Genomic DNA, 18889 nt, shown 5'->3' with positions numbered 1-18889 from the left:
AGAAGCAGGCTCCCTGCCGAGCAAGGAGCCCGATATGGGACTCGATCCCAGGACGCCGGGATCATGACCCGAGCCGAAGGCAGCTACTTAACCAACTGAGCCACCCAGGCGTCCCTCGGTGTCTATTTTTCAAGAGGCGCTAGGTATAAAGACTTTTGTTTGAACTCCTAACTTTAAAAAACATTAAACAAAAGCCAAACTAATCACAACTGCTAGCTTCCAATCTAGAAACTTCCCTGAAGCTAATCCAATACCTTCATTTAAGGCAATTTAAACTCAGGTGTGTCAGAGATCGCAAGAATAGCAGATGACAGGCAAGGGCTTCATATTTTGTTTAGCTCTTTGGTGGGTCAGTAGAGTATTTACAAAGTGCTAGGACTAGGCAAATGCTTTGCTTGGTTTGGTTACAGACAAGGAGTTTAGTCCCTAATGTCCATACTTTGTCCTCTGGCTTGTCTTGCCTTGGATTTGCAATCATGGCAAATGCAAAGTATACCTTTTATTTTTTATTTTAAGTTTTTAAAATATTTTATTTATTTTGACAGAGAGAGAGAGACCACAAGTAAGTGAGGGAGGGGGAAGCAGGCTCCCCGCTGAGCAGAGAGCCTGACGCAGGGCTGGATCCCAGGACCCTGGGATCATGACTTGAGCCGAAGGCAGAGGCTTAACCCACTGAGCCACCCAGATGCCCCCAAAGTTTACCTTTTAAATTCTCCTTCCAGTTTGGGGGAAGTTCCACATTATACTCCCTGTCACCGATATGGAAGTCAGAGCTCAACCTGCAGGACCCAGCTTTCCTTGCAGCTGGAAACGTGTGGGTGACCCAAGCTCCACCAATCAGGGAAGTTTGTAGAAGACTTTGACTTGGGAGGGATTAACAGGGGAAACCAGTGAGGCATAGACCATGTTCGGTGGCAGAGGGATCCAGTTCTCTGCGGCAGCACAGGACGCGAGCATGCCAAAAGTGGTGGCGGCGATGACTGTGGTAAGATGGAGTTCTTGGAAGCAGTGCAAATGGAGCGTTGAGTCATGGGTGGTGCAGTGGTAACAGAGGCCATTTTCCCATCAGACAAGTTCTACAGCCCAATTCTGGGTACTGTTCCTAGAATTTAGTTTCAGGCTGATTTCTTGAGCCCTCCAATGATACTGTGAACCACCCAGGATCCTTTTAATAAATTCCTTTTTTGTTTAGCTAGCCAGAGACAGTTCTCTTTGTTAAAACTAAGGCTTCACCAATACAAAGAATACCATCTGGCAGTGACAGAATCAAATCAAAGATCCTGGTCTTTTTGATTCCCGGGCCAGTATTTTTTCTATGACATCACCTTATTTATATTTAACGCTTTTACGAAGGTTCAAAACACTGTTTTCAAAAAATGTATGCCAAGGCTGCCATCTCAAAGAGATGCTATGAACACTGTCAGAGTGTCTATTTAGCTCATGATGAGAATAGATGTTTCAGTGCTTTTGGATTATATCTTAGTTTTTGCTTTTGTTCGCACAGACTCATAGACTTAAAAGATGTTAGACTTACAATAAAAACACCCATAAAAACACAGAGCTGTTTGAATAAAGATAGAGCAAAACCACATAAAGGGAGAGATAATTGTCTGAGATAAATCAGAATGAGATCATTACAATGTTCCAAGCACTAAATTTATATTCTTCTTCCTTGAAGTAAAGGACAGTAATGGGGTGGATTATGGCAATGTTTCCCAAATTCAGTCCACCAATGAAGATGTTTATTTTCCACCTTCATGGCCTCCAAGGCTTTTAAGAGTTTCTTCCAACCTCATTTATTAAAGAACTTTTTAAAAAATATTTATTTATTTGAGAGAGAAATAGAGTGCACAAGTGGGAGGGACAGAGGGAGAGATAATCTTAAGCAGATTCCGTGCTAAGTGTGGAGCCTGACATGATGCTCGATCTCATGATCCTGAGATCAGGACCTGAGCTGAAACCAGTCAGATGCTTAACTGACTGTTTTCAATGACCTCATCATCGATAAATCTGTAACTTCACTGAAATACAGAAAATAAGCCATAGATTTCTATTACTCTTTTTGGTGACATGAAGTGGCAACTATCAGGATAAAGGGTTTTCATTTTCTAGTGTCCACAGTGTGCTATAATAAGAACTTTCTATATATTATCATATTTATGCATCACAACTTTTCTAATACAGTGGGTATTATCATCCCCATTTTACAGGTGAAAACACTGTTCAGCAACTTACTGCTGGCAAGTGGACCAATATTAGAACTGAGATTTGGATTCAGGTCAGCAAGTCCAAAATCAGATCTTATTTCTATTATACTACCTCCCTTAGGTAGAATTTGAATTTTATAAGAGAAAAAAACTTTCCCGAGACTCTAAATCTTCTAAGGCATTTATTACATGGATGTTTATAGGTCCAAGAGGTAGCTGCGAAAGACACAGGAAGGGTAAACAGGGCATGGGCCTTACCCTCTGCGAGCTCAGTCCTGGAGGGGAGAAAAGGTGAGCACGCAGAAAACCAAAATATGCACAGGATTCCTGGGGTAGGTGTCATCTCCAAGGGGTAGCTCAAGGCTTGGGGGCTTGGGGGATTGGGGAGGTGGCCAGAGAGAGGAACTAATCATATCTTCCCTGGCATGGGGCCGGGCCCTCGCTGATGCTGCAGGCTATAGTTCAGAATCCAGGGCCCACAGGGGGAAGCCGCATCTTGCCATGTTCCTGATTGCACAAAACACTGGCCCTGCGAAGCCTAGTCCCTGCCCAGCTCCCTGCTGAGGTCTGCCCGGGAGCCCCCTGAGACTCTGAGGAAGGCTCCCTGCGCTCTCCTGGGTCACAACCAGCGACTCCCATCAGGTGACCTGACAGACAAAAGACAGAACTAGGACCCCCACAAGGCAGAAGAGAAATATTTCCTGCCCAACCTGCCTCTTGTTTCCACCAGTCCCCTCATTCCTTGAGGCCATTTATGAGGCGATTATCTCAAGAAGGCCCACGCAAGAATCCATTCATCTGTTATCAGGAGTGGCATCTTCTGTGGAAGCGGCTGATTAGCTCCCACTCTCCTGGTTTCCCTGAGAGAGGCACAAATCTCTGAGAAGAAGGGTAAGGAAATGCCTGGGGCTTGGATTGCTCCCCCAGTAAAAGGTCAGGGCTCTGAGTCCCCAGGTGTGCGCTCACAGTGCCAGGTATGTAAGTAGGGGAGAGACGCAGGGCCACAGATGTAAGGCCCAGAGGCCTACTAGCCTCAGTCCTGTCTCTGCGTGCCTACTCCTGCAATGCACAATTTGCAAAGGGGAACATTTTACAAGTGTATTTATAAACCGACATCCAAGGGCTTCACAATATCAGTGACTGGAAAGGGCCACAGAGACCATGACATGGGCGAAAGTGAGGTGCAGGCAGGCGCAATTGCCTAAGTCCCTTCTCTCATGCAGGTCAGGCCTAGCTCTCCCTGACCCCCCTCCAGTCAGAGAGACACCATCCTTCCCCAGGGCAAGGCAATCAATTATTTGCTTGTTTGCTGTGGACCTGGCGACTAAACAGCCCTGAGAAAAAGGGCCGCTCATGAAATGATTTGACAAACATGTAGGGTACTTGACTGGAGCCAACTGTGGGTTCTGGCGAGTAATCAAATTAGCAGGGGCTACCCGTGGATAGCAGATGAACTGCACTGAGCACCTTGTCTCGCCCAGAGTCAGGGCTCCATCAGTGGGGACTTCTATAAGAGTCTTCCTCTAGTAAGATGGAAATAAGGGGAGGGGGTGGGCAAGGGTCAGGCCATGACCAAACTCCCATGAAAACACTGAGAGGCTGGGAGGATTGGCCTGTCCTATGAAGACAATGTCACCGCCTCCAAACTGGAACCCCCAAGAATAATCCTAGCAGTTGGCCATTCCGCTGGGGAACTAAGACCTTCATGGAGCCCAGAGCTAAGTGCCAGGAATCGAGCCATGAACAGGACGACCAAGGTCCCTGGCCCTCGGGAAGGAGAAGACACACAGGTGCACGCGCACCAGACGACCACTATCTAAATCAAGCACCTGCAAGTTGTACGAAGTGCTGTGAAAGGGGGCAGCGAAAGGCTAAGGCTAACAGGGAGCCATCTACTTATGGCAGGAGAAGCAGAAAGAAAGCCCTTCGGGCAGAGTGCCACTGAAGATGAGCCTTAGAATTTGCCCTGGAAAGGCCTGGGGTGTGGGCATTCTAAGCAGAGGGAAGGGCGTGTGCATAGGCTTGGAGGCAGGAAAGAGCTTGACATGTTTGTTCATTTGTTCGAGAAACTGAGTGGCAGCCAGCGAGGCCAGAGGACGAGGCTGGGGAACAAGAAGTGATTAATACTGGAAACATAAACAGAGTCACATCACTGGGGACTCAGCCGGCTGCCCTGAAACGTCTGGATTTTACTGTAAGGACGGTGGCAAGCCCCGGAAAGGCTCTGCAGGCTGGGCATGACCTGATCTGGTTTCCATTGTAAGGAATTCCTGGCCGGGAGAGGGCCTCAAGATGGGGGTGGGGGTGTGGGGAGAGGAGCTGGTTGGTTCCAAGCACGCGGTGCCTCGAGGCCATCCTCTGTCACACGGCCTGGCGGGCCTTTCTTCCACCCACGGTTAGGGTCGGGCCTCCATCTGCAGCGCAACTTTTCCTCCTTGGATCTCCTGCCCGGGGCCTAAGTGCCTCCCAAAAAGTCCCATAAACTCCCTCAAGTGTTTCCAACAGACTTTGCTAGAGTGTTGGGAAAATGGATGCTTTTGTAAAAGGACACAAAATAACAAAAGCAAAACCACTCCCTCGTTTCTGATGGAAATCTGTTTCCTCCTAATGGCTTTCCATTAGTCCCCTGCCTGGGCAAAGGTCTTTGCTCCTTCCTCCTTCTCCCTTTATTTTCCAAAAGGCCATGAACATGCGTATGACTATGAACAAAAACAAAGAGCTATAAATTCTTATTGATCCCAGAAGGTTGGCAATTCTAAACAATAAAAATATGTCCTCACTGTTTCTCTCAAAAGAACATTCTGGAGACACAAAACAGCTTTGCTAAGACAACAAATGAGTTTGGGGGACACTTTGGACCTGATGGTGGCCTCAGATCACCAGGTATTGATGGAATAGGCAACTCCAGATACACAGTTGGAAATATGCCCTTCTACACACCCTCCACCCCCTCCTGGACTCACTTCCTCACTGGTCAGCCCGTATCTGGACTGCCCCAAGTTTCTTATATAGCTTTTGGCCACTACTGTTTTCAGGAGTCAGAATTCTCAGTAAAGAGAAAGTCCCCTTTGTTCTCCCATCCATGATTTAATTTTCATCCTCCTGAACGCGCTATTCACTTTGTTTTCAGGCTAAGAAGTCTCACAATTGTACTAGATCCTGAATTTGAATTTCCCTGTGTTTCCACTGTTTGGCAGTCTGCCCAGGTCAGCCACTGGACAATCCCAGAATTCAGCTCTACCTTAGAGAAAACCTTCATTGCGCACGATTTCTTATTATAGTTCTAACTACTGTCATCTATTTTCCCCTCGATTTGTCTTTTTAGATTTTTCAAAACACACCAATGTGTGTGCGTCTTTTTATGTTTTTCAAAACACACCGATGTGTGTGAACTCACCTACACACAGATGCATACCAATCGCCCTCTCCGCTGATAATCAGGAAAGTTTCCACTATCTTTTCCAACTGGATCACATTCCTAGGGAGCTGTCTCTCCTTTTTGCCCCAGATTTCAGAGCGGGGGGGCCCTTAGCTACATTTTTTCCTCCCAGTCTCACCACCATGCACTCTTCCGGGCATTCCCTGGAGCCTTCAATACCAGGATTCAGAAGAGGACAGAACTGACTTTCTGTGCTTTTGTCTCCCTGTTCTTGCCTATAAGCTTCTTTTATATGCAAATGCACAAACTTTACTAGAAATGGGCCAAACTTGATCACAAAGTAGTAGGAACACAAAGATGTATCAAGTCCTAATAAAAAGCATGTAGTAAATTAGTTAGGCAGCACCAGGGAAGAAACTGGTTTTTTGCTCTTTGGACAGTCTTGAAGGGAAAACGGATTATTGCTGGCAGCATCTGGCTTACCTGAATGTATTGTAATCCACCATCTTCGTGAGCCTAGAGTCAGCAGCTCTAAGAACCTGCTTGAGCTCTCTGGATTTTGATTCTTCTTCTTTCAGCTTTTGTAGGATAAGTTCAATGCTGCTCATGGGAAACTGAAGCAGGGGGAAGGAAAGGATGGATATTAAAACATGCCTGAGCCATAGGGAGCCCAATCTTTCCGATGGCCGGAAAACAGACTTCACGCTCTGAACCTGAAGGTAGCTGGGCATGGCTTTCCACAGAGACCACCACAGAGAAGACACAACTAGAATTAAATCTCTTCAGTTGCAGTTTTAGGACAATGAGTGACATCGGCATAGGCCCAGATCGGAGAGAAATGAGCCAAAGGGACAACAAGCCACAGAAATCAGAGAACAGTCCCTTAGCCTTCTCCCCTGAACCCTTGGATGTTGGCCTAATGGGTTGGGAGATCCTAATGGAGCGATTAGTGATTCAGGATTCGATAAAAGTGGACCCTCAATTTCTCTGGATCTTATGAGTGGGCCCTCTGGGACTAGCGGCCGTCAGACTGTGCACTGAGCAGAGCATGGCCGGGTGTCGGAGATCCACATGCACTGCAACCCCCTGACATTCATTCTCTGGCAGCCCCCAGGTGTCGTCTCCTACCCTGTGATTAGGTTTTTGACTCTAAAAATACTTCTTACTCAAACCAGTAAAGCATAAGCTTCTAAATAATTACAGCTAAATGTCCAAAAAGAGAGAGAGAGAGAGAGAAGACTGAATGCGAAGATTCAAAACACTGATGTTAATTTAGTATAAAGGTCTCTTTTTTCCACCACGGAGTTTGTGACCTATCACAGCCCCCCTTCCTCCCCACCTTCTGCACTGCCTTTCATCTACTTCCATGATTCGATCTATTAGGTCTTTTGCGAAGATATTAAGGAACATATTAATTTGTAAAGATATTAAGGAGCATATTAATTTTGGGGCGCCTGCGTGGCTCAGTCAGTTAAGTGGTCAACTCCTGATTTTGGCTCAGGTCATAGAGTTGTGAGATTGAGTCCCATGTCAGGCTCCATGCCCAGTGCCGGGCGTGGGTCCTAATTAAAAAAAAAAAAAAAAAAAAAGCAAAAACAAAAAACTAACTAACAAAAAACAAGGAGTATAGTAATCTTTCTCTTCTTCAAAAGTCCTTGTTAAGGGTAGTTTTAAAATAATGCAGCTTTCACTCGGGATGCTGAAACCAGATAATGTCTGGTTTTACCTTTCTGAAAGGAGAAAAGCCCTTTATATCTTACAGATATATATGTATATATACATATATCCATACACTCAAGCTATGTTAATATATGTATATATGTACAAACAATATGTATATAGAACTATGTATCTAGAACACATATATACCTATATATAATATGTGCATGTTATATATATATATATATATAAAAATACACACATACATACACATTATATATACATATGTATGTTAACATATAGGTTTGTCCTGTGTTTGAAAACTGAGTCCTCATTCACAGTAGCTATTGTAAATTGTACCCTGACAACACTTGCTATGGGCAAGTGATTTCACATGCATGATGGCATTTCCTCTGCATGGTAACTCTCTGAAAGAGTCAGCGTGTAAAGATGAGGCACATGGAGCTCAGGGACAATACATGTCGAAGGCCTCTCAGCCAGGAAGCATGGAGCCATGTTTCCCAGCTGAGCCTGCTGTTTCCAGAAATCTAACTGCCCGATGATTGATCCCCTTTGCCTGAATTCAGTGCTTTTGGAGGTCTACCAGTTCACAGTTTTATGCTAATGCCAGGTCCCAACCCTGCAAATGGAGAAAGGGAGTGGCGGCCCTGGAGGGTGCTTCGGGTCGGGCTCTACCGTCCAGAGGGAACACAGAGAAGAGCTGACAGCCCCCACCCGCCGAACCTTCTGGCCACACTCTGCCTGGGTCATTTTCTCCCGAAGACTGCATCAGGGGCACCACCTATAGATGTCCCATGTCAGGCAGCAGTAGGAGCTGGGCCACTGCTGCCTGACGTGGGACATCTAGAGGCAGCCTTTGTTCTAGGCTCCACGGAAGCCTGACTGACGCTTTCTCAGAGCCGCACTGTGTCCTGAGGCCTTTCGCGCCCCAACCTCCTTCTTTCCTTCTCCTTTGTCGGGGGTTCAGACCTACATCTCAGGCTCCCCACCTGCTCTTGCTCCTTTCTCATTTATCCTTCATATGCATTCCCCGGGATGTCCCTTGCTTACTGAATTCAGCCTTGGCACCTGCTGCTCAGAGCCCCCAGACAGAAGAGGGTGATGGGATATACATAGAGAGACTGATCTTAGCAACTTAACCCTGAGCGTTTTATATATAAATGAAAGAGAATTGGTACTGTGTATAGAGATATAGAAAAAAATACAGATATAATTGACACATAAACATTATTTACAGGCAAACTTTTTTTAGATTTCCAAAAAGTTATGAGAGAGAGAGAGCATGAACAGGGGGAAGGGCAGAAGGAGAGGGAGAAGCAGACTCCCTGCTGAGCAGGAAGCCTGACCCAGCACTCCATCCCAGGACCCTGGGATCATGACCCTAGCCAAAGGCAGACGCTCAACTGACTGAGCCACCAAGGTAGCCCCTTACAGGCAGACTTCTAAAATAAATTGTTTCTAGGGGCACCTGGGTCGCTCAGTTAAGCATCTGTCTTCAGCTCTGGTCACAATCCTGGATTCCTGGGATGGAGCCCCAAGTCGGGCTCTCTGCTCAGCGGGGAGTCTGTGTCTCCCTCTGCCTCTGTGTTCCCTCTCCCTCTGTGTGCTCCCGTGTGCTCTCTCTCTCTCAAGTAAAGAAACAAAATCTTTAAAAAAAATAAAATAGATGGTTTCTAGGTAGATTTTGCAATATTAGGCAATGTCCCTCAAATATACATGTTTGCACACCAAACCAATCCACACTCAAAATCAAGGATTCATCAACTGTCATTTTTCCAGAACAGCACTGCCATACTAGTACTTTTAGTGACAGTACCCAGCTGCCATTTTGTTTCAAACGAAAAAAACTCCAAGCTCACTGTTGCCAATTTGTCCTTGAATTCTTATTTAGGCCTCAGGTAGCTCCTGTTCTGGAAAGCTGCAACCCCAGCAACTACCGGGTTCCCTTGGGGCTTCTGTTTGTTCCGTTCTTGGCTGTCCTCACAGGCCTGTGCCAATTAACGGGGACTGCGCAGTGTGTGGCACCAGATTTTCTTCCTTTCCTATAGTCGCTGAATCTCTTTATGAAAACATTGTCAGCGTCAGCAGAAAAGCCAGGAAACTTGATTCAGTCCTGGGCCTGCCTCCTGCCTGTGCCCGGCATCCATGCCGCTGGGCACCGGAGGGCCCAGCGTGTAAACAGAGGAGATCGGGACCCATGGCCAAGTCGCGCAGATCCATTATTCATGGCCACGTGTGTGAATGCACAATGTAAGGCCGGTAGGCAGAAGAAAAGGCCTAGAGAAAGAAAAACACAGACTGCAGAGTGCTGAGGGGCAAGTGGAGAGTGCCACAGGCAGCTCACCTTATCTGGGTGCGCTTCCATGAAGTTTAAGGTGTACTTGTCAGCATTGAGCAAAAGAAACAGGTAGCCATTCACGTTCACTTTGGCTCCGATATACAGTTCCTCGGCCTTGATATATTCTGATAGTTCACTTTTAAAGACCTCTTGCCCAGGCTTCTTAACACGAGTTCTTTTCAAGAACTTCCCACCAGTAATCCCTATAGAAAAAGAGAAAACTTAATGAGTACCCTTTGTTCTTCGAAGAACCATACAACTTGCCTTTAGAGTTCCTTCCTGCTCAAACACAGACCATACAGCTTAGCTTGTGAGCTCACACTGCCTATTCTTCTCAGACCTGAAGGGAGAATGAGGCACTAGGAGAACAACAGATTCCCTAGGTGAATGTATAAAGAAAAAAAAAAGAGAGATACGGCATTCCAGCCTTTTCTTTCCCCTCTCTACTTCCTTCCCAATCCAAACACCTAAATAAACACTTAGTAAGTGCCTGCTGTATGCCCAGGAGCATATGGAGAACTGGGACATTAAGAAGATAACCCTGCTTCAGAGCACGTTTGAACAGTACCACGTAGAAAACTCCCCACTTGAGCTTATTTCCACCTATCTGTCCCAGATGATGTCTTATATTTATTCCGACACGCGGATTAAGTGGAGGATGCCCAGCTTCTGGAAAGAAGCTTACTTAACTGTTTGAAGATAACTCTGAGAGTCCCATAACTTTTTTTTTTTTTCCTACAGGCTAAATATCTTTGCTTCTTTTAGCAATGCCACGTATTTCTTACTTTCCAGAATTCTGACCATCTCATCTCATCTGGGGCTTATTTAGGCATTTTGTTTTTGTTTTTGTTTTGTGGCTCTTGGAAAGCAGCGAGCAGAACTGAGGATGAAACTCCAGTATCTTCTCTCTGCTACTTAACTGAAACCTTCAGGCATCTGAATACAACCTGAGCTTTGGGGGTCAACTTCATCACACTCCTGCCACATTCAAACATCAGAAGTTGCGGAAAGACACAGGCTTAGTAGCCAAACAGAGCTGGAGCCCATCCTGGCTCTGTCACTTGCTAGATAATCTTGAGGAGTTATTTAATCTCTTGGAACCCCTCTGAATTCTCACTGGTAAAATGGGAATAAAATTTGTAGGGAGCCATGAAAATGGGCCTTTCAGATCAACTATCACGGGGAATGTAGTTGACAAAGCACCCCGTGGCTATGCTCTGAAACCTATCCCTGGGTTTGGACCAAGGTCATGCTTCCCACAGGCTGCTGCCAACAAATGACTGGACAGGACAGGGACAAGGTAGGTCCATTCCTACAAGATGGAGTCTCTTCCAACTAATGACTTGGCTCTCGGGTTCCTGGTCAGCCTAGCTGAAACTTGCTTAGAATCCCCTGCAATCTAAGACTTTCTTTCCTTTCTTCATTCCTGCTGTCCTTCACAGGAGTCAGACAGGCACTGAAGTCCGAGAGCTCTCCTGGCCTCTTCTGGCTCCTTCCACAATTCCCTTGCTGACATTTCCCCCTAGTAAATCTCTTTTATATTCAGTACCATCTTGCGGTTTGCCCCTTGGAGGATCTGGACTAACATAAAACTTAACCTCTTGGAGTTTTTCTAAGGATAATGGTAGGTAGTCATGGCTGCTATTACTACTAAGAAGCTTGCAGTTGACATCTATTACCCTGTTTTAGGAGTGCTGCAATCTGTTTGGCCATCATCTTCCCCACTCTAGATGTACAGAGTTGATTTTTTTTTTTTGTAGCCTCCACACCCAACGTGGGGCTTGAACTCACAACCCTGAGATCAAGAGTCACATGGTCTACCAAGCAGGCAGCCCCAGAGAGGATGTTTTGACCTTTAAGACCATGACTTTCTACTTATTCCTATTTGATTTCATATTTTAGGATTTGATCCGTTATTCCAATCACTATTGCAACCTGACTTAGTTATACAAATAATGCCTTATTCATTGGTGCACAGAGTGGCTCACAGCAACTCCTAAGAGCCGACTATTAAATCGTTAGGGATTTTGCAAGCCACTTGTTCATGTTGGTTGCTTGAAATGCACTGTGGTTGAGGTGTCTGCTCCATGACATCTGACAAGTGCTGGAGATCAGGGCTTTTAAATTTTTTTCAGAAAGCCAGTTTACCAACACACTACTGATTCTTCTTCCCAGATATGCCTTCGGCACAGATAAAAAATTTTCAATGTGTTGGGACAAAGAGCAGAGCCATAGAGTTCCATAATTCGGTAAGTCAGAATCAATGGCCCGTCCGGGCAATGTCCACAGCATCAGTGCACTGCAGAGAGGCACTCCGTTTGCTGGAACCTTGGCAAGAGCCTCGACAGACAGAGAAGCCAGAGGGAGACAGACTTTGAAGATTAAAGTTTTTTTTAAAACTCTGGGATTGTCTTATACTTAAGCCAACATTTTGTCAGTGGTACTATCAAAAACAGAGATTTCCTCTTGTCTTGCTGTCTTTGCATGGAACTGGTGGTAGACAGACCATGATTCTGAAGCCCCTGGATTCCACAGAAGAACCTCAGAGGCCACAGCAGAAAGGGGAATAGTTTCCAAAAGGAGGCGTCCAGAGTCCCCCAACCCGGAGCCAAACAAACTCTTCCTGTGCCTCTTTCATCATTTTATATGTCTGGGTTCCCATTTAAGAGAGCTTTGTAAAATGAACTTTGGTGGTTAAAAAAAAAAAAGAAAAGAAATGAAAGCCACTGTCTTAGTCATCTAGGCTATAAAATCAAACCACGCTCCCTAACTTTCAAAATGAAGAGACAGTTTCTTATTCTGAGAAAATTGCTATAAGAGCTATACCTCTTACCTGAATTACTCTCAATAGGTTCAAATATTGAAATCGTGTCATCACTGAGAAAGTACGAAATAACAAACAACCTGTCCACATCTGCACATTTGTGTGTGAAGAGTTTTGCAAAAAACCGGAGGATATTGCTTATGTTGCCATAGCTAAATGGAAGAGAAATGAGGGTTACAGCCTTATTACAGAATTAAAAAAAAAAAAACCTGCAAAAGGTACGCTATTTTTTTGAGGTATAACTGATTTACAATATATTAATTTCACCTGTACAACATGATTCACTATGACCACTGAAATAAGACTACTCAACAACTACTACCCCACACCCACATAGTTATATATTTTATTTCTTGTGATGAGAACTTTGAAGATTTACTCTGTTTGCAACTTTCAAATATGCGATACGGTATTATTGACTGTAAACACCATAATGTATTACATCCCAGGACTTCTCTATTTTATAACTGGAAGGTTGTACCTTTTGACCCCCTCCGCCCATTTCACCCACCTCCCCCATCTGCCAGGTGTGCTACAGTGTTAAGGGAGTAGCATAAACTCTCTGAAGTTGAAAAAGTTCAACCACCTTCTTATTATTTACGCTTTAGATCTATATGCAGAGAAATTCTCTCAGTTTATTCAAATCTCTCTTGTTCTTTAGATGTCCAGGGTAACCCTCCGGGAAAATGTACCCAAAACAAATGTCATAAACACACTCCTCAAACCATCTGCTTTGAACAGCTGTTTCCCACTCATGAGGCTGGTCAGCGGCCACAACAATCATGTCAACAGGAAGGACAGCACCTGCCCTTCACAGGTCCAGCAGCAAGAGGGTGTGTCCTGTCAGTGCCTGGAGCCATGACCCCATGGCCACCTCCCACGTTCTCAGGCCCGTTTCCTTGCTTCCTTCCAGCCCCACACCCTCTCCTCCCTGAGCCACTCCCCTAGCTCCCCAGCATCCCTCCAACTCCCTTCAAGAAAAAAATTACCTCTTCCCTTGCAAATGCTAGAATAAATAATGCTAAGATTAAACATAGCACTTATCACTCATACTGTGAGTGGCTATTACAGGTCTGTTTCCCCAGGGCAAGGACTGTGCCTTATTAGCCACTGGCTAATACAATACTTTTTACATTATAAGTACTCAATAAATGTTGGTCGAAGGTCATGAAAAGATCCAAATAGATTAAAATTTGCACTCAGAATTCTATGCATGAATAAAATAGTCTAGTGACTGTCGAAGATGGGATCAAATTCTAGAATAAAAGTTCCCAAAGTTGACTGCCTGGTCATTGAAGACATTAATTTATGGTCCATGAGTGGAAGCATGTCTGCGGAAATCAGCTAGTATAAGGTGGCCTTTAGATCAGGGAGGCACAAAGTAAAATAAACGATGAACTTCATCAATTCCCTGTCACAACTCAAAGCTGGGAGACCCTCACTTTCAGTGTCTCCTATGCCAAAGATCATTCCTTCCCAGTGGTCACAGAGAATGAAAATACAACAACAAAACAACAAAATAGAACAAAACAAAACAGAACCCATATTTCTGATTTGCTTTTCTCTGCCCCTTTCTCCGAATGTCCAAGGAAGCTGGGCTGAAAAAGCATGGCGCCAAGATTCTCAGCTACATTGACGTAAGGCCTCCTGTAAGGTGGAAAGCAGCAGTTCAGAGGTTTGCCTCCAGGAACCCTGGGGCAAAACAGCCGGGACTCCACAGCTCTCTCCTCTTAATTCCTGGTTTCCCTGGCTTCAGACAGACCTCAGAGAGCATGGGGGGAGCTACACCTTGTCAACCATCTTCTCTGGTACATAATTGGATTTATAAGCAACAAACAGATTTGGTAACCCCCATCTCATGGGGGAGCCATTAACTTTCACAGATACAGGAAGTATCCTTGAAACAACCGGAAGGAGGTTTAACATCAGGCCAAACGAACACTACTGTAAATTTAGCTTCTTAAAACTTAAGTGCGTTTAGAAGTGTGTATGTTAAGTGTGGGTTTTTCACTTTCAAAATGCCATTTTTTTTTTTTCACCTGAGTCTTGTGTTCTGGAGAGCTCGTCAGTCAGGAATATAATTTACTCAAAAATCTTTAGAGCAACAGTTCACAAAGTTTGTTGAGTTTAAAAGTCACCTGGGGAACTTGTTAAATATACAGAATCCAGAGTCCTACCCCCAGGGATATGAATTCAGTAGTTAGCTTGTATCTCCAGAAACCTGCATTTTTAATAAGCTCCCCAGGAGGTTCTGATGAAGTGGTCCCCAGAGCACACTTTGGAAAACACTGCGAGTTATCTTGAGCTATTTCCTTGACTAATAAGCTAATTATCAACAATCTCTAAACTTTTTATCACAATACTCCCTTCACCCTCGAAAAACCAGAATTTTCCCTTTTCCTGTTATACCACCTACATTGCTCCATCTGCCCTTCTGGGCCAAGGATAGGTTCAGACACACCCACCTGCAGCTAGCTGCCATGACCACTCAGAACATACAGGTGACCTTTGAACAACATACGTTTGAACTGCACAGGTCTATGTAGATGCGTATTATTGTCCTTGCTGTATTAGAAAGGCAGTATCCTATAAGGAATTACTTTGTCATCCACTTCTCAGTGTATATTCACTTCCTTGGTGATCTCTTCTAGTATCAAGTCTTTACCATCTACATGCCAATATATATATTATATATATAATTTTGTATTTAGGAGACATTTCACACTTCACTTGTGCCCAAACTGAAGTTCTGTTCTTGCTCCAGACCTGTTCTACCTACAGTCTTTCCCGTCTTGGTAGACAGCAATTCTATCCTTCCACTTGCTCAGGCCAAAACCTTGGGAGTCATTCTTAATGCCTCTCTGGTTTCAGACCTCATGCCCAAATCTGTCATAGAATCCTGTTAGCTCAAACTTCAAAAACAGTTCCAGAATCTGCTAGATCTCATCATTTCCATGGCACCCACCAGGATCGGAGCCATTGTAACGTTTCTCTTGGAGGGCTGTGGCAGGCTCTGGAGTAGCGCTTCCTCCCACCATTGCCCTTCTGCTGTCTACTGACAACAGGGCCACAGGAGTGATTGCTTTAATATGTAAATAAGATCAAGTCACTCCCACTGCTCTGATTTCCCAAGGAGTCCTCTTATCACTCAAAGTCAAAAGAACCCTTACAATGGTCTGCAAGGCCCTACGGCATCTGAGCACGCATTACCTCTTCTAATCTGTCTTCTCTGCCCTCTACTCTCATCTTTCATCTATGTCAACCTGCTCCTTGCTCAGGGCCCTTACTCCAACTGTTCCTTCAGCCCGGAACATATTTCTTCCCTTTTGTAAAGCCCATCCAGACCATGCTCTTTTTTAAAAATGCAACCAGGGGTACGCCTCAGCCTCACCCTGCCAGTTCCTCTTTATTCTTCTCATAGCAACTTATTACCTGCTTGACTTCGTCCATGGTACTTAACACCTTCTCCATACTTCTAGAATGCCCTTCTCTGTTAGTCGTGGTGTGCGCTGTCTGCCTCCCCTGGCTAGACTGTAAGTTCTAGGAGAGTAGGGCTGCACGTCTGTTCTGTTCAATGATGAATCCCAAGCCCCTAGATCAGGGCTTGGCACACAGGCAGGTGCCCTGTGAGTGTATATGGACCAGGAAAATGAATGGATTGCTCAGGGCTACGTACCCACTGAAAACCTCAAAAACAGCGAGAGCTGTACTCTTGGGGTTGGAAGAGACATGAAGGCTTACTTAATGATGAGAAAATAACTTCTTAACAGGAATCAGCATGACGAATGGAGACAGCAGGTGGACAACACCTGAAGCAAGTCAGAGATGCTCCATGGCTATTTACCCCTTCCTTCCCTTCTGGGACAAAATATTTAATGAGCCCCAAGCATGCAGCCAGTGCTGTTCTCACTCTGAGGGAAGCAGTAAAGCCAGTCCCTGCCCTGAAGGACCTCTTGATCTAGGGGGGACACCACGATTCCATGAAGAAGTAATTGCCACACACTGCGAATCGTACAGGCTCTGGGGAAAGAAAGATGGACTCCAGGAGTCAGACTTCTCTGGTTTCAAATCTCAGCTCAACTACAAATGAGCTTGGAGAGCCTGGGCAAATGGCATAAAATCTCTGACCCTCAGTTCCCACGTGTGAAGAATGGGTACGATAATGTTATTTATTTCATGAGGTTGTTTTGAGGAATACATAAGATCAAGTATTATAAAGTACTTAGCATACCATAATCACAAATTGCTTATCAGCAGTAGTAATATTATTAATATTATTATTACAACTACAAGAGGTATGACCAGCAGAGTGTTATGGGCACACAGAGAACAAAGTAACTAATTCCACCAGTGCAAGGAGAAAAATACTATTCTGGTTCTCCCAAATCAGACTAGACAATCTGCCCAGCGGGCCACCACAGTGAATTTTTACCCAGAAAATAAAAGGCCTTCATTCCATCAAAAACCTCATATGCTCTAATTTGGAACTATTTCCTCCTCCAGCAAATCAAAGTAGATCACCAGTAACCTCATACAATGATTAGCACCCAGGAGATTTCTAACAGCAACATACATATAATCGACACACGTCACACACAACTACACATCTCAATTCCCACTTTATTTGCATGAAGAAACTGTCTTTTGCGTACTTTGTGGGACCGTCTTCCCTAGGTTCTCAGTTTTAAAACCTTGAGTTATTCAAACTCATGTGTAAGTCTCCAGCTGAATGTGCCAGTTACTATGGAAACAAGGTCACTGTGTGGGAGGAGCTTGAGGGAAGTGTATTCCTGGCTCAGAGCGAGCAGTGGACAGAAAGAAACAAAATTAGACACATTTGTGCCTGTGCCACCATCATCCAGCCCTGACAGCAGGACGAGAATGTGGAATGCTGTCTACGGTCCGTGCTCTGTGGGCAAGTTGATGTGGTGTAGACAGAAAGAGAGAGACTAAGGCAGCTACCCACAAGGAGCTGTTCCCCCCACCCCCCCACCCCCCGGGTTCCAGAAGCAACACCCTAGATCATATTTCATCTTGTTTACTTATAAGAAAAATTTCCTCTCCTTTTACAATAGGGACATTCTTCTTGCCCGCCTCCTTCGGGTGGCTGCCCTAAAAAACATCAGTTAGTGAAAAGTATCCATCAGAAGTCCTGCCCTGAAACCTCACGGTAAACTCTGTTATCCATAAGGAGGATGGCGTATGAGTTGGTATCCCCCTGATGCGATTGAAAGCAGTGGTTCTCAAAGTCTGGTGCATATCAGAACCCCCTGGAAGGCTGGTTAAAACACAGTAAGGGGTCCTACCACCCCCCGGAGTTTCTGCCTTAGTAGGTCTAGGATGAGACAAAAGAATTAGTGTTTCTAACCAGTGTGGGGACCACACTTTGAGTAGCATCTATTCTAGCACTTATAAAAAAAAAAAAAAAACAGAACCCTAAAGTACTTCAAAATAAAGGATTGGCTTTTTATTTTTATTTTTTTTAAAGATTTTATTTATTTGCCAGAGAGAGAGAGCACGCAAGCGAGTACACACAAGTAGGCAGAGAAGCAAGCAGAGGCAGCGAGAGAAGCAGGTTCCCTGCCGAGCAAGGAGCCCGATGCGGGACTCGATCCCATGACCCCAGGACCATGACCTGAGCCGAAGGCAGCGGCTTAACCCACTGAGCCACCCAGGTGTCCCAAGGATTGGCTTTTTAAAAAAAGATTTTATTTTTACGTTATCTCTACACCCAGCATGGAACTCAAACCTACAACCCTGAGATTAAGAGTCACAGGTTCCACTGGCTGAGCCAGCCAGGTGCCCCAAAGATTATTTCTTTAAAGTTTGCAAAGGCCATCATGTCATGGGGAAGACCACCTTTTTGACATTCTATACAATTCTTCATGTATTTTTGTCATTTTTACAAGCATGCAAAACGATTATTTTCTCTATGTCAAAATGGTTCTACAATTGCATCTGATCCCATTAAATTTTATATCAAATTCAGGATGCTATCTTTTTCATCTCCTTCTCCTGGTCTTACTGCATGTTCCTTTATCATTTTCCTCTACCGGTTCTCCTGACTCACTACTCTCCTCATGCAGGACTTCAATGGTTAGCCCACATCCTATTCAAAACTATGCAACATTTTCCCGCCATTTTTTCCCCCGACTTCTTTCTCTGGGGCCTCATCTCCCTGAAGAAGTGAAAAAGTGGCCATGGGCAGTGCCCACATTCTACATACATGATGGAGTGGGAGATTTTTCTTTGTATATATTAGGAAAAGTTTTGAAAGTCCATCTTTTGAAATTATATTTGGCCATGGGAGCAATCTACAGTTACTAAACTCAGCCAAACTTCTCAAAGGAAAACAACATCAGTTGTCGAATAAAAGTCTGAATATACTTCAGAGTCACTAAAGCCTTGAGACCAAGGGTAGGCAAACTACAGCATGTGGATCAAATATGGCCAGCCACCCG

The 18889-nt window shown here is 44.8% G+C and overlaps 1 protein-coding gene across 11 annotated transcripts in view; it reads right to left on the bottom strand.

Annotated features, from left to right (window-relative positions):
• EFHC2 (EF-hand domain containing 2) overlaps positions 1-18889 on the bottom strand; it is a 246184-nt gene that overhangs the window by 126994 nt on the left and 100301 nt on the right. For all 11 annotated transcript variants that reach the window (XM_082718226.1, XM_082718232.1, XM_082718231.1 and 8 more), the window contains 3 exons: positions 12438-12580; positions 9611-9807; positions 6070-6200 (listed from right to left, as the gene is read on the bottom strand). In XM_082718226.1, the coding sequence (XP_082574352.1) occupies positions 6070-6200; positions 9611-9807; positions 12438-12580 (471 nt within the window). The remainder of the gene's footprint in view (positions 1-6069; positions 6201-9610; positions 9808-12437; positions 12581-18889) is intronic.

Source organism: Mustela nivalis, assembly GCF_964662115.1.
Source record: "Mustela nivalis genome assembly, chromosome: X".
In the NCBI taxonomy this organism is placed as follows: Eukaryota; Metazoa; Chordata; class Mammalia; order Carnivora; family Mustelidae; genus Mustela; species Mustela nivalis.
The sequence above is the reverse complement of the archived record's forward strand: the minus strand, read 5'-3'. Positions and strand labels throughout refer to the sequence as shown.